The 17,218-nt window shown below is 39.4% G+C and overlaps 1 protein-coding gene across 1 annotated transcript in view; it reads left to right on the top strand.

Moving 5' to 3' along the window:
• The window catches only part of SPEF2 (sperm flagellar 2), a 171,036-nt gene that overhangs the window by 117,445 nt on the left and 36,373 nt on the right, over positions 1–17,218 (top strand). The window contains 3 exon segments of the mRNA XM_067730508.1: positions 482–610; positions 2,562–2,700; positions 5,381–5,610. Of these exon segments, the coding sequence (XP_067586609.1) occupies positions 482–610; positions 2,562–2,700; positions 5,381–5,610 (498 nt within the window).

Below are 17,218 nucleotides of genomic sequence, written 5' to 3' on the forward strand. Positions count from 1 at the left end.
AAGACAATAAGTAGGTTACGAATTCTTGACCATCAGCTACATTTCCACCTATCTGCTTGAGGTTATTCTCTGATCTTCTCTTGATGAGGACCTGGGAAACACTTGGCCAAGACAAGTATCCCTTGTGAAGCGGTACTTCTCCAGGTGGCCAACGCTATGTTGGGGTTTGCTAATTTCTGTCCCCAAACACTAAATTGCATCCTCTTTGGTGTCTGTAACCCTGTCTGCATGAGCCACACACCTCATTTTTCCATGATGCTAGACAAATGGGGGTATTATTATATGTGTCCAGCCAGACACCACATGGAGAATTCTCAAGGAAAGATTATCAATATTTCATCACTCACACCAGGGTTTCTCCTTTCCAAATCACCAGACGTGTATCACCCTACACACTTCACTTTGTCCTCATTTTATCCAAGTCCCTTCGTGTACACTTGTATGTTGCCAGGTAACTCAGCACGTTTCATTGCCCTTTCAGGTAAATCCCCACCAATGGCAGAAACCACTCCTGTAATAGTAACAGCAGAGGAGGCTGAAGAAATGGAAATAGAAAACAAACTGAGGCTCAGAATAAAGGAAGAGCATCTTGCTGCCCTGCAATTTGAAGGTAGCAATTGGAAAGAACTAAGATGATACTTTTAAGTAGAAAACAGACCAGTAGGCAAACAGCCCCTGGCTGGCTTTTGTCTATGAGGACACAAAGCAAACTAACTGAAAGGTACAACATTCAGTTGGCTGTTTTCATGTGACCGTATGAAGACTAGATCTGACTGTCTATTATTGTCTGCTGGGATCTCAAAAAGGGAATTTGAGAAGAGGTTAGGAGAGCACCAGCAGTAATTAAAATCTCAAAGAAAAGAAACAAGCAGTATTTTAGACTTGGTGTGATTTTGCAGGCTAAAAGAAAGCTTGGGGCTACCTAAGGAGGTTCTTCTATATTATAATAAGAATAATTTAGGCCTCTCATTAGGAAGGTAAACCCTGACTAAAGGCTAACGGGTCCTGAAAGTGAGTTCTTGGGAACAGGGGCCACAGAAGAGCCAGTCATAGATCGATAATGTTCAAGGGCCTCCTTCTCTAAAGAGAGCAACAATTTTACAAGACATAGTCTTCTTCTGGCTCTTCCAGTTGTCATATAATAAATTCAAAATGGCATTTGAAAAGATCAAGAAATTTAGCCAAAGTATCCTGATTGGAAAGAAACCATGGTCGATAAACTAGATGTCAAAACCATAAAAATGCAGCATTGGGTAAGCTGGGACCCATTAACTACTCAAACAATTAACTCCTAAAGATGCTTTCCATCCCTTGCTTCTCTCCTTTTCTCCCTGTCTCCATCCTCCTACCACCTGCTTTCATAATTGCAAGAGTAAAATCTGAAGGATGTTGAACACAGGAAGTCAGGACACATGCTTGTCCCGTTGCCTGTCCCCACATCTGCTTTCAGTAGCTAAGTATGCTTCATCCTTCAGTTCATTCTATATGTGGCCCCTAGTGTAGCTAAATTCACTCGTTTATATAGTAAATGTTTACTGAGTTTCTACTATGTGCCAGGTCCTGTAGTAGTTGAGAGAAATATACACATATATATACAAAACAACAGACAAAAATAAAATCCAATCTAGAGGAAGAGAAATGCAAACAATCACTTATAATATGTTGTGATATTGGAATTAGGCGGACAGGACAAAGGAAGCATGGCGGGAGTCAAGAAAGACTTCTGAGCAGATGAATTCATGCTTGAGAAGAACTGGAAGAATGTGGGAAATGTGCACAGGGGACAGCGGGGGCAGGGAAGGGGGAGGAGAGCTAGGTGACTAGTGGGGATTAGCTGTGGAGTCTGAGGCACATTCTGGGAAAGAGTGATCAGGGAGGTGGAGGGTCGCATAGGCCCTGGCCAGAAAGTTACATTTCCCTTATGGCGACTGGGAGCTAGTGAAGAATTCTGAGCAGAAAGCACCTGTGAGCACGTGCGCAGATGAGCTGGGTTACTCTTGGGCGGGTGGAAGTGGATTTGGATTTGAGGTGGGGAAAGGAACTTGGAGAAAGCAGGACGGAGGCGGTTGCTGTAGTTGAGGCGAGACATAAAGCAGTGCCCAATCGTGGTGATAGAAAAAGCAAGGAAGAAAGATTGGACAGATATTTTAGAGGAAAATCCACAGACCTCATTGTGTGCCCAGAGCAACAATGGGCGCTGGGACCACGGGCTTCACCCTCCTGTTCTAAGACGGGAGATCCAGAGACTTAGTACCCTCCCCCTTTTTGAAATTCAGAAATTATCTATTTGTGTTTTCCCATTCCAATTTATCAAAGGGTATATTGCAATAAAGTGCAATTACGTGTAAAGCTGAATTATAGTTTTGGTTTAAATAAACTGTCTAACCACACATTGCTTTGTTTCTGAGATGGATAGGGTATAGTTATCCATACTGGTGTATCAGGTGTACGCGTGAAGTTTCACAGACTGAAGCGTAATTGGTTTAAAATTGAATTTGGCTAATCAGAAAATGCATGACATATAAAACGTGTAAACAATGTTTGTTTCTCTTTTTAAATAGAGACAGCTGCACAGTTCAGACTTGAACTGATCAAAGTAAAAGCACTGGCTTTCCTGGAAGAGTTAGTAACAAAGGCAGTTGAGGTGTATAAACTCATGGAAAAGTGGCTCGGTGAGAGGTACTTGAACGAAATGGCCAGGTAAAGTACTGCGTGACTTTTTAAAATATTTACTTTGTTAACTCCTGAAGACCAAAATTGACAAAGATTTTTAAGGTGTTTACAAACTTGAATTACATTTACAAATGGAAATTTTGACCTTTTGGGAAATCACATATGCATTTGTGTTGCCTCTTTTTAACAATAGTAAGTCATGTATCAAAGGGCGCTATGGCGCATTATTTATGAGTTTGGTTTTCACCTGCTCAGTGAGGACCTTAGCTTACAAGGTAAAACTATAAGCAATTTAAAAATATTTTTTAGAAGTAGTATAATGTTTCATATCTTTCTAATGCCAGACTTATTAGTCAGGGCCAATGAATGGGAGATGAAATCATTCACAGGAATGTTTTACCCGTTAGGCTGATTCCCTTGTGACAGCCAGTTCTACTTTTCTATTGGGTTCCAAAGGCTTTCCAGATCCTCATTACTAGTGAGGGACAGCAAGTCTCATCCTCTTAATTCTCCCCTGAAAGGCATAAAGAGGCAGCTCAGCAGGGCGGAAACAGCCCTCAATGGAGAGTCAGGAAACCTGATGGTCCAGGAGATGGAGAATCTCTCCTTGTCCACATATTACAGCATGCCTAACCACTTCGGGCCCCATAGGCCTCATCTGTAAAAGAAAGCACTCCAACCAGGCTATTTTAAAGGTTTCTACTAGATCTAGATTCTGTGATACACTACAGTTTGCAATAAACATTTACTGAAAATTTGGAAGTTGTGGCGTACGTAGTATACAAATGGCAACTTTCTCAGAAGCAACATCGGCCAGGTAGAAGACGGTTGTTAGGGTTTGTTTTCTCCAGTCCTTGTCTCAAAATGAAAGTTCTGTTGTAAAATCCTCAGCCTAGTTGTTTGTATCTGTTGCTCTATAGTAAAACACACACACACACCCCTCGGCCCGGTAACCTCACTGCAGTAGTGCTTAAAATACTTTGTCCGGTACTCATCAGCATTGTGAAGCAGTGATGTTCAGTTCTGTTCTCTGCCTGCTGCCTACAAATGAAAACATATCTTCTTCATTCTTAGGGTTCACAGCACCCATCCTTGTGGCCACATCAAGAGGCACGTGGCCAAGTTTCTTTTTCTTTTATCAGATGAACTCGTATTTCTCAGATTTATCTTGTGCGTGTGTGTGAGGTCAGATATATATATATCTGACCTCTGAATATGGCCACAAGAAATTAAAACCTAGGACTGTCAAGCTATGCTTTCTCTTTTGGTTCTTGCAAAAATTCTCCAGTGATAAGAAGAAAAAGAAATAGTGCGACCTAGCAGATCCCTTTGAACTTCAAATCCCACTTTCCATTTTCATGGGATTTCCCTAGCCGCCCCCCCACCACCGCCGCCCGCCCTTTCTGAGAAGGTTACTCTTGGTAACCTTCCACTAGATGGCGCACTTATTTTGCTGTGCTGGTTCTGGCTGGGTGTCTACATTTGGAGTCCCTCCTCACTCAGGGCTACAAGCTCTGTAGCTAGCCAGTGCCCTTTTCCTTTGCTTCCAGCACGTAAACACCATCAAACAAAAAGTACCTGGATAATACAGACTATATGGACACTCACAAATGCAGTATGCTGGAATTAAATTCCAGACTGTCTTTTGAAAGAAAGTGACTAATATATATATTTTTAATTTTCAGTATACAAATATTTGGTGTTCCAGAGTTATATAAAAGCAGATTAAATATGCATTTTTCTGCCATGTTCAATCTTTATTGCAAGACATAAATAAGATTGTTTCTGTAATACAGTAATATTGTACTTATGTATTAAATTTCTCTGGCCTTTAAAGTGACCTTTAATTAAGGCCATAACTATAATCCCCAGTACAGCCTAAATCTATGCCCTATGTGGTTTCACATGAATAACTATAAGGTATGGAGTTGTGTGTTTTTGGCTCCATTGCAAAGATGAGGAAATCAGAGAGCTTGAGTCATTTCCCAAGGACCCATGGCTGGAGAGGGGTCTGCAATGAGAGCTCAGCTTCCAGGGCTCTTCCCACTGCACCACAAGGTTCTGAACTACTGCTGCTTATACCACATGATTTAGCTGGGAATTGTTATTCTCTGTGAAGATAGCAAAGCAATTTCAATGGGTTATCTCGTCAGAGTCCACTCTGTCAAATGTGTCTTCAATAACATCAAACTCCTTGTTATAAAGTTAGAGAAAAGCCACTTTTCTAGACATCCATTATCAAATTTGATTCACTTTACATACAATTTGTCCCGATTCCAAATAAATGTGTTATTCTAACAGTCATATTTTACAGGCTTTTCTGTCATATAACTTTATTCTGGTTCATACTTAAAATGAATATATCTATTGACATAATCGTTTATATAGTAAAATATGTTCTAATACTAATAAAACCATTTTAGTGGAGTCTCTTTTTGCTCAACTTTGTATAAAATGTGTAACTCTTAGCCCTGAACGAGCATGTATTTTATTTCTAATCTACATTTATTTATTTATACCCTGCTTTTTTACAAACGGCTTTGAGGAGAAATTAGAATTTTTTAATCATGCGGATTGAATTTTCTAGCTTAGCCAAATTTTCTAAATTTTCCAATGTGTTAACTCTGTGTGTATATCTAATAAGCAAACACTATTAATCTGATAGTATTTTTAATGGAGATAACCCTATTCATTTTTCCACTTTCAGTGTGGAAAAATTAACTGAGGTAGCTCGCTATCACATTGAAACATCAACCAAAATTCAGAATGCACTTTATTTAGACCAAGAAGACTTCTGCATTAACGGTGATATAAAAGTCTTTCCAGACCTGTCTACTCCAATACGCCCTCCACCTGTAGAAAGGGAAGAAAACGGCACCCTGACCATCGAACGGCTTGGCAATCTTCGGGATCAGTTCTTAGAGATAGCGCCCAAAGGTAGGAAAAGTAATTATTATGAAAAGAGCACAAAATAAGGTTAAGATTAACCAGGATGGCCATCACCTGTCCACAAGTAAAACAGCCCTCTGGGATTGTGTGGCACTAAAACAAGCCCTTGTTTCATTCTAATTTATCTCATATTTGCTTCATACAACATAGATCTGAATTAAACAGAGCAAGACAGTGCTTAATACATTGGCAGTGCGGTGATCCTCATCCCTGGTAATTCTCCTCTCCTGCCCTCCCTGCCCCTGGCTGGCAGGTGGGTAAATTTGAGTATTACTCCGTCTGGCAGTTGAGAGACTGTCTTTGTGCATACTTCTAGTTTAAGTTTTGTGCTGGGATTCTGAGTTTGTGTTTCTGTCTCCCCCACTAGTCTGGGAAGGGAGACCAGGGAGTAGAGAATTTCCCTTCTATGTTTGCCTTTTCCCTCAATGTTTCATAGACCAAGAGCAGAACCTTTGTCAACACATATTTGCTTGATTGATTAATTAATTAATCTGTTCACATGTAAGTGTACATGTTATTTTCTGCACACAAATTCTTGATTTCCTTCACATTTTATTATTATGGCTCTGTAGCATCTACACAGGCTTTTTTTTTTAATTTGGGATCTTTCTACTTATAGATATTCATCAATGAATTCCATTAGTTGATAGCACAAGTAATTCTGAGAGAACATGTAGGATTATCATCTCCACTTTATAGGTCAGGATACTGAGTCACAAGCAGTTGAGAACTTGCCTATGGTCACATATCAATCAGGACTCTTCAGGTTCAAAGGTTTTGCCCCTTCTCACTAAACTAAGTTGCCTCTCATAAAGAGGTTTATCTTCTAACGTCTCCTACTTACTGGAAAAACCATTACTTTTCCCTAGAGAATAGTCAACTGACATTTGTCTAGTACTAACACAACTTCACTTTCGTAATGTTTATACTTCACTTATTTTTTTAAAGTTCAGTTATCCCAGAAAACCACATTAGATCTCATTAGTCAAAAGAGTATTACTTTACTTTAAGTCTGAAGACTTCCTTGCTAAGCCCAGTGGGTGAAACAGATGTAAACATTTCCCTGGGTAGACCCCTACCCTAGCAAGTGTCACCTCATCTAATCAGCTTGAGTGGGCCTACACCTCCAAGATATAAAGGCACACACTACAGCAGTGGATGAACACAAACTCAGGTTGGCAACATTTAGGCAGGAAGCAGCTGGTCAAAAAGATATGGCCATCAGCTGGTACAGGAAAAAAATCTCAGTTGTATAAAACCAGCTCATGAAATCCCTTCAGTCTTTCAGTCAGGTAGATTCCATCCTCTTTCCCTTTGCGTGGGCTTACAATGTCTTTTTATTATGTATTTCCTTCTTCAAAGTTGCTTTTGCTCTTCATTTTATCCATATTGTTTACATATAAAATAAGAAGACGTATGTGAAGTATAATTTGCTTTAATCCTAAACTAGGGTGACTAGAAGCTGGTCAAAATTTAAAGTTTTGGTGAGCATTTGAGTAGGAAAATTATCAACCACTCATAATCCCTTTCAGAAAGGACCTTAGTATTCATGGCGATAATCGTAATACATTCTTGGGTCCAACCTTAAAATCAGAGTTTGAATTTCAATTAAAAGTTTAAACATAGGGCTTCCCTGGTGGCGCAGTGGTTGAAAGTCCGCCTGCCGATGCAGGGGATAGGGGTTCATGCCCCGGTCCGGGAAAATCCCACATGCCGCGGAGCAGCTGGGCCCGTGAGCCATGGCCGCTGGGCCTGCGCGTCTGGAGCCTGTGCTCCGCAACGGGAGAGGCCACAACAGTGAGAGGCCCGCATAGTGCAAAAAAAAAAAAAAAAAGTTTAAACATAAATTACAAATATCAGCTATAACTTGACATACATATGTCTTAGAAGATTAACTCTAGAAACCGTTGAGACTAAAAGATGTCAACTGACACATTTATCTATTTTCAGAGTTTGGTAGCATACAACGGCTTTCAAAGTATGATAGGAAGAGGAAGGAAGGGAGAAGAAAGAAAGGGAGGTAAAGGAGAAGGGTGATAATTATGTATAAATATATTTTTTAAAAGTAGGTGTAAAAGGAAAACCACTTGCCCTAGGGACTTAGAGTGTAATTTGAAAAGGCAAGCAAAGAAGAAACTCCTATCTAGGTGCTCCTCTGGGACAGAATCTGAACTTGATAAAAGTGCTCAAGAATGCAAAGCAAAGGTGAATCAGTGTGCAATGAGGTTGGTCAGGAAAATTGTGTGGAAAAACACCTCAGAGGGAGGAATTGAAAGAAGTAAAGAGTGACTGGATGTCAAGGACACAGAGGATATTTAAAGTTGGGGGAACGGCCACCAGAAAATGTGTAGGTTTGCGGCTTGAGTATGGATGTTTGAGGAAAGGTCAGGGACCTCTCTGCTTCTCCCTCCCCAGTGGCATGAACTGCAGGAAAACAGATGCAGAGGTCAGCTCTGTCTGGGGAACCACCTCCAGCCACCCAATCTAGAGAATTATCCAGATTTAAGAATAATTGTTGTAATTAACACAGAATTGACAAAGCTATACAGTACTGTGGGATTTGGGGATCTTGATAGTACAAAATGAGTTACGGTCTATAAGCAAAGAGTTTAAACCCTTTTCTTTGTTATTGGCTCAGTTATACTATTTGAAAATATATATATTGCATATGGCACTTTTTAAATACATGTAAAATACTTAGCACAGTATCAGGGGATCTATCAATAGAAATAATATTCATTGTCATCATTTTTCTAATGTATAAAGGGAAGGTGAAATAATAATCATTCCATTTTCTGGATCCCAGAGTCACAGAATTAGAGGTTCTCTGATGACATCTTAGAAGTCAGGCAGCAAATGTTAATGTTACCCCTCCCTGAGGAAATCCAATGATTACCACTCACTCCTTCTCCCAGTTTCCCTGGCCCCAAAAACATCCTTTGACTTGAGTCTTTCTTATTCATTCTTGTCAAAGGATACACACCAATCCGTCTTTTACATGAAGTGTTTGTCATATTCCTTCCAAGAATTAGAAAACAATCTTTTACGATACATCCCATGGTATTTACCCTAGAAATCTACAATTTCAAAAGACGATCTTAGTTGAAGTAATAACAGTTTTGAAAGTATAGAGCAACTGGCTGCAAGTAGTACATTTCTAAATGTGGAATCCTGTAGAACTTGCTGCTTGAACTTGAAAATTGCTGTTATTTCTAAGCCAAGAAGTGTGAGCATTTTCTTACACTGTTTCACATATTTCAATTTAACCTATGATATTTAAGATGCAAACTTCAAGCTCACTAAAATATATTAAAATATGGTGAATAGATGAATTTTTTTCTAGGAAACAACATACATATTTGCATGTAACAATCATTATGATACTAAACCCAAAGTAAGATTTTCTTTTTAGCAAATTTACAAGGAGTATCAATGTGATTAAGTTATATTTTGTTCCCTTTAATTATGCTACATAAACAAATTTATTCAGAGAAATGAATAATCTTTCATTAAAACAAATGACTGAATACATACTTGTGAGTAACTAGTATCAAGATATTAATGGAGAAGATTGGTTCAAGATGGTAGAGTAGAAGGACATGCACTCACTCCATCTTGTGAGAGCACCGGAATCACAACTAACTGCTGAACAATCATTGACAGGAAGACACGAACTGAGCAAAAAAATACCCCACATCCAAAGACAAAGGAGAAGCTGCAGTAAGATGGTAGGAGGGGCACAATCACAATAAACTCAAATCCCATAACTGCTGGGCGGGTGACTCACAAACTGGAGAACAATTATACCACAGAAGTCCACCCACTGGAGTGAATGTTCTGAGCCCCACATCAGGCTTCCCAACCTGGGGGTCTGGCAGCAGGAGGAGGAATTCCCAGAGAATCAGACTTTTGAAGGCTAGCAGGATTTGATTATAGGACTTCGACAGGACTGGGGGAAACAGAGACTCCACTCTTGGAGGGCACACAGAAAGTAATGTGCACATCAGGAACCAGGGGGAAGGAGCAGTGACCCCATAGGAGACTGAGCCAGACCTACCTGCTAGTTTTGGTGGATGTCCTGCAGAGGTGGGGGGTGGCTGTGGCTCACCGTGGGGACAAGGACACTGGCAGCAGAGGTTCTAGGAAGTACTCCTTGGCATGAGCCCTCCCAGAGTCCACCATTAGCCCCACCAAATATACTGTAGCCTCCAGTGCTGGGTTGCCTCAGGCCAAACAACCAACAGGGAGAGAACTCAGCCCCACCCATCAGCAGACAAGTGGATTAAAGTTTTTCTGAGCTCTGCCCACCAGAGCAACACCCAGCTCTACCCACCACCAGTCCCTCCCATCAAGAAGCTGCACAAGCCTCTTAGATAGTCTCATCCACCAGAGGGCAGACAGCAGAAGCAAGAAGAACTACAGTCCTGCAGCCTGTGGAACAAAAACCACAGTCACAGAAAGAGAGACAAAACGAAAAGGCAGAGGACTATGTACCAGATGAAGGAATAAGAAAAAACCCAAGAAAAACAATTAAATGAAGTGGAGATAGGCAACCTTCCAGAAAAAGAATTCAGAATAATGGTAGTGAAGATGATTCAGGACCTTGGAAAAAGAATGGAGACAAAGATGGAGAAGATGCAAGACATGTTTAACAAAGACCTAGACCTAGAATTAAAGAACAAACACCTAGAAGAATTAAAGAACAAACAAATATAAACAATACAATAACTAAAATGAAAAATACACTAGAAGGACTCAATAGTAGAATAACTGAGGCAGAAGAACGGATGAGTGACCTGGAAGACAGAATGGAGGAATTCACTGCTGTGGAAGAGAATAAAGAAAAAAAAATGAAAAGAAATGGAGACAGCCTAAGAGACTTCTGGGACAACATTAAACACACCAACATTCACATTATAGGGATCCCAGAAGAAGAGAGAGAGAAAGGACCCGAGAAAATATTTGAATAGATTATAGTTGAAAACTTCCCTAACATGGGAAAGAAAATAGCCACCCAATTCCAGGAAGCACAGAGAGTCCCAGGCAGGACAAACCCAAGGAGAAACATGCCGAGACACATAGTAATCAAATTGACAAAAATTAAAGACAAATAAAAATTATTAAAAGCAACAAGGGAAAAATGACAAATAATATACAAGGGAACTCCCATGAGATTAACAGCTGATTTCTCAGCAGAAACTCTACAAGACAGAGGGAGTGGCATGATATATTTAAAGCGATGAAAGGAAATAACCTACAACCAAGATTACTCTACCCAGCAAGGATCTCATTCAGATTCGATGGAGAAATCAAAAGCTTTACAGGCAAGCAAAAGCTAAGAGAATTCAGCACCACCAAACCAGCTCTACAACAAATGCTAAAGGAACTTCTCTAAGTGGGAAACACAAGAGAAGAAAGGGACCCACAAAACCAAAACCATAACAATTAAGAAAATGGTAATAGGAACATACATACCAATAATTACCTTAAATGTGAATGGATTAAATGCTCCAACCAAAAGACACAGGCTCTCTGAATGGATACAAAGACAAGACCCATATATAGGCTGTCTCCAAGAGACCCACTTCAGACCTAGGGACACATACTGACTGAAAGTGAGGGAATGGAATATTCCATGCAAATGGAAATCAAAAGAAAGCTAGAGTAGCAATACTCATATCAGATAAAATAGACTTTAAAATAAAGAACATTACAAGAGACAAGGAAGGACACTACATAATGATCAAGGGATCAATCCAAGAAGAAGATATAACAATTATAAATATATATGCACCCAACATAGGAGCACCTCAATACATAAGGCAAATACCAACAGCTATAAAAGAGGAAATCGACAGTAACGCAATAATAGTGGGGGACTTTAAAATCTCACTTACACCAATGGACAGATCATCCAGACAGAAAATTAAAAAGGAAAACAAAATCTTTAAATGACACAATAAACCAGATAGATTTAATTGATATTTATAGGACATTCCATCCAAAAACAGCAGATTACACTTTCTTCTCAAGTGCACATGGAACATTCTCTAGGATAGATCACATCTTGGGTCACAAATCAAGCCTCAGTAAATTTAAGAAAATTAAAGTCATATCAAGCATCTTTTCTGACCACAACGTTATGATATTAGAAATAAATTACAGGGAAAAGATGTAAAAATCACAAACACATGGAAGGTAAACAATGCACTACTAAATAACCAAGAGATCACTGAAGAAATTAAAGAGGAAATAAAAAAAATATGTAGAGACAAATGACAATGAAAACACGATGATCCAAAACCTATGGGATACAGCAAAATCAGTTCTAAGAGGGAAGTTTATAGCAATACAATCCTACCTCAAGAAACAAGAAAAATCTCAAATAAACAATCTAACCTTACACCTAAAGGAACTAGAGAAAGAAGAACAAATAAAACCCAAAGTTAGTAGAAGGAAAGAAATCATAAAGATCAGAGCAGAAATAAATAAAATAGAAACAAAGGAAACAATAACAAAGATCAATAAAACTAAAGGCTGGTTCTTTGAGAAGATAAACAAAATTTATAAACCTTTAGCCAGACTTATCAAGAAAAAGAGGGAGAGGACTCAAATCAATAAAATTAGAAATGAAAAAGAAGTTACAACAGACACTGCAGAAATACAAAGCATCCTAAGAGACTACTACAAGCAACTCTATGCCACTAAAATGACAACCTGAAAGAAATGAACAAATTCTTAGAAAAGTATAATGTTCCTGAACCAGGAAGAAATAGAAAATAGAAATAGAAAATATGAACAGACAAATCACAAATAATGAAATTGAAACTGTGACTTAAAATCTTCCAACAAACAAAAGTCCAGGACCAGATGGCTTGACAGGTGAATTCTATTAAAAATTTAGAGAAGAGCTAACACCCATCCTTCTCAAACTCTTCCAAAAAATTGCAGAGGAAGGAGTACTCCCAAACTCATTCTACAAGGCCACCATCACCCTGATACCAAAACCAGACAAAGAAACTACAAAAAAAGAAAATTACAGACCAATACCACTTATGAATATAGATGCAAAAATCCTCAACAAAATATTAGCAAACAGAATCCAAAAGCACATTAAAAGGGTCATACACAATGATCAAGTGGGACTTATCCCAGGGATGCAAGGATTCTTCAATATATGCAAATCAATCCATGTGATACACCATATTAACAAACTGAAGAGTGAAAACCATATGATCATCTCAATAGATGCAGAAAAAGCTTTTGACAAAATTCAACACCGATTTATGATAAAAACTCTCCAGAAAGTGGGCATAGAGGGAACCTACTTCATAATAAATGTCATATACGACAAACCCAGAGCAAACATCATTCTCAATAGTGAAAAACTAAAAGCATTTCCTCTAAGATCAGGAACAAGACAAGGATGCCCACGCTAACTACTCTTATTCAACATAGTTTTGGAAGTCTTAGCCACAGCAATCAGAGAAGAAAAAGAAATAAAAGGAATACAAATTGGAAAAGAAGAAGTAAAACCATCACTGTTTGCAGATGACATGATACTATACGTAGATAATCCTAAAGATGCCACCAGAAAACTAGTAGAGCTAATCAATCAATTTGGTAAAATTGCAGGATACAAAATTAATGAACAGAAATCACTTGCATTCCTATACACTAACAATGAAATATCAGAAAGAGAAATTAAGGAAAACATGTTATTCACCATTGCAACCAAAAGAATAAAATACCTAGAAATAAACCTATCTAAGGAGGTAAAAGACCTGTACTCAGAAAACTATAAGACACTGATGAAAGAAATCAAAGATGACTCAAACAGAGGGAGAGATATACCATGTTCTTGGATTGGAAGAATCAATATTGTGAAAATGACTATACTACCCAAAGCAAGCTACAGATTCAATGCAATCCCTATCAAATTACCAATGGCATTTTTTATGGAACTAGAACAAAAAATCTTAAAATTTGTATGGAGACACAAAAGACCCCGAATAGCCAAAGCAGTCTTGAGGGAAAGAAACAGAGCTGGAGGAATCAGACTCCCTGACTTCAGACTATACTACAAAGCTACAGTAATCAAGACAATATGGTACTGGCACAAAAACAGAAATATAGATCAATGGAACAGGATAGAAAGCCCAGAGATAAACCCATGCACCTATGGTCAACTAATCTATGACAAAGGAGACAAGAATATACAATGCAGAAAAGATAGTCTCTTCAATAAGTGGTGCTGGGAATACTGGACAGCTACATGTAAAAGAATGAAATTAGAACACTCCCTAACACCATACACAAAAATAAACTCAAAATGGATTAAAGACCTAAATGTAAGACTGGACACTATAAAACTCTTAGAGGAAAACATAGGAAGAACACTGTTTGACATAAATCTCAGCAAGATCTTTTTGACCCACCTCCTAGAGTAATGGAAATAAAAACAAAAATAAACAAATGGGACCTAATGAAACTTAAAAACTTTTGCACAGTGAAGGAAACTATAACCAAGACTAAAAGACAACCCTCAGAATGGGAGAAAATATTTTCAAACGAAGCAACTGACAAAGGATTAATCTTCAAAATATACAAGCAGCTCATACAGCTCAATATCAAAAAACAAAAACCCAATCCAAAAATGGGCAGAAGACCTACATAGACATTTCTCCAAAGAAGATATACAGATTGCCAACAAACACATGAAAGGATGCTCAACATCACTAATCACTAGAGAAATGCAAATCAAAACTACAATGAGGTATTACCTTACACCAGTCAGAATACCCATCATCAAAAAATCTGTAAACAATAAATGCTGGAGAAGGTGTGGAGAAAAGGGAACCCTCTTGCACTGTTGGTGGGAATGTAAATTGATACAGCCACTATGGAGAACAGTATGGAGTTTCCTTAAAAAATGAAAAATAGGGGCTTCCCTGGTGGCTCAGTGGTTGAGAGTCCACCTGCCGATGCAGGGGATGTGGGTTAGTGCCCTGGTCCAGGAGTATCCCACATGCTGCGGAGCAGCTAGGCCTGTGAGCCATGGCCGCTGAGCCTGTGCGTCCAGAGCCTGTGCTCCGCAGTGGGAGAGGCCACAACAGTGAGAGGTCCGCGTACCACAAAAAAAAAATGGAACTACCATATGACCCAGCAATCCCACTACTGGGCATATACCCTGAGAAAACCATAATTCAAAAAGAGTCATGTACCACAATATTCATTGCAGCTCTATTTACAATATCCAGGGCATGGAAGCAACCTAAGTGTCCATCAACAGATGAATGGATAAAGAAGATGTAGTATATATATGCAATGGAATATTACTCAGCCATAAAAAGAAACGAAATTGAGTTATTTGTAGTGAGATGGATGGACCTAGAGACTGTCATACAGAGTGAAGTAAGTCAGAAAGAGAAAAACAAATACCATATGCTAACACATATATATGGAATCTAAAAAAAAAAAAAAGGTTCTGAAGAACCTAGGGGCAGGACAGGAATAAAGACACAGATGTAGAGAATGGACTTGAAGACACAGGGAGGGGGAAAGGTTAGCTGGGATGAAATGAGAGAGTGGCATGGACATATATACACTACCAAATGTAAAAGAGATAGCTAGTGAGAAGCAGCCACATAGCACAGGGAGATCAGCTTGGTGCTGTGTGTCCGCCTAGAGGGGTGGGATAGGGAGGGTGGGAGGGAGACTCAAGAGAGAGGAGATATGGGGATATATATATATATGTATAGCTGATTCACTTTGTTATACAGCAGAAACTAACACACCATTGTAAAGCAATTATACTCCAATAAAGATTTAAAAAAAAAAAAGTAAATAACATCACACTGAAAAAGAAAAAATAAAAGACACATGCACCCAATGTTCATTGCAGCACTATTTACAATAGCCAGGTCATGGAAGCAACCTAAATGCCCATCAACAGATGAATGGGTAAAGAAGATGTGGTACATATACACACTGGAATATTACTCAGCCATAAAAAAGAACGAAACTGAGTCATTTGTAGAGACGTGGATGGACCTAGAGACTGTCATACAGAGGGAAATAAGGCAGAAAGAGAAAAACAAATATCGTATATTAATGTATATATGTGGAATCTATATAATATATAACAGTATACAATATTGATACAAACTACACTTATTATTATCCAAAATGTGAGCTCAGTATCCTGAAGGTGCACATACCCTAGTAGGCACCTGCAGCATTACCCCAGAGCAATTTCAGAAACAAACCACAACACCTGGTGGAATTGAACCATGAGGTATGTGGCTCCCTGTGGACTGTGAACATCCAAAACAAAAACACTCATTTTGTGTACTGCAGTGAGCTCTGGGTAGGTACATCTTGTCCCAAACATCAAGTGTCAGCACATCAGGAAGACAGTCTTTCTCCAAGGGAAGCAATCTGGAGTCTGTTGAAACTAGAACACTTTTGCAGTGTTCCAAAGTCCCCACTTAAACCATAAGAACTCCTTTTCCTTGTAAGCCCATCAGTACTTCATGTAATGTCTATAGAGATTCAGTTCATAGCTATTTTGGCTTCTGCTGAGAGGCTATCAGGAGAGAACACCATCCAGCAAATTCTTTACCCTCACTCCTTCTTCAAGAGGCACAGCATTTAGTTGTTCAAGGCCTATAACTTGGTTCTAAAAACTGACAAGGGTCCCTCCTTCAAACTGCTCTTAGAGACCCTTAGAATCAGTGACTGGTCTCAGAGACAGGGCACAAATTCAGGAAGTCTAGGCTGTACTGGCCAGGCTAGATCATCCAGCTACATGGTTTTTACAGGAATTCAAGGAGGAAGTAGTTGTTGCTGTCTGTGTGGGTCAGCAAAGGCTGTAGCCCAGGGGAAACTTTTGGATAGAACTTTCCAGGAAGCAAAACAGGGGCGGAGTATTCCAGGCACCGGGGAAAATGGAATCTACATTGAGATTTTGAAGGTTCATGACATATTTCTGTGATCTGAATCTAAGCAAGCGGAAGGAGTTTACCCACTGAGAAAACCACAGGGCACCTGGGGGCCACACTCCTTTCTTCTCTGATCCCTAGATTTTGCCCCCTGGTGAGCTATTCCTGTCAATAGCATCAGTCCTTTCTTATTGTACCTTTTCTCAGAAATCTTTCTGTATTTCTTGATTTGTGTAAATGTCAGACTAACTGAACTACCTTTCAGACCAAAATAGGGGGCTTACTTACCTGCCAATATATAGTATCATAGTTTTAGAATTTTCTCAGAGATGCTAAGCCTAGGAAAACCCACAGAGCTTTCTAGTTACTCCGTTCAGGGAACAAGCCAGGTACGCTTACCCCTGCCTCTTGGTTAGTTGAGGCTTTTGGGGGAGACAGTAGCCATCTGCCGCTCTCAGAAACAGTCTCATCGTCCCTCAAACCCATCCGGGAAGGATGCCCTTCTTGTAGTCAGTTGGCCCTACCGCTGCCAGAGAAGACAGGGCTGAGGCAGGAGGGGAGAGGCGTCCAAAGCAAATCCTGCAGACACACTGCCCTGCATGTCCTGTGATTCTTGTCTTTCACCTCGGGAAGGAAATGACAGCAAAATGCTG

This window comes from Pseudorca crassidens, chromosome 3 (assembly GCF_039906515.1).
Source record: "Pseudorca crassidens isolate mPseCra1 chromosome 3, mPseCra1.hap1, whole genome shotgun sequence".
NCBI lineage: Eukaryota > Metazoa > Chordata > Mammalia > Artiodactyla > Delphinidae > Pseudorca > Pseudorca crassidens.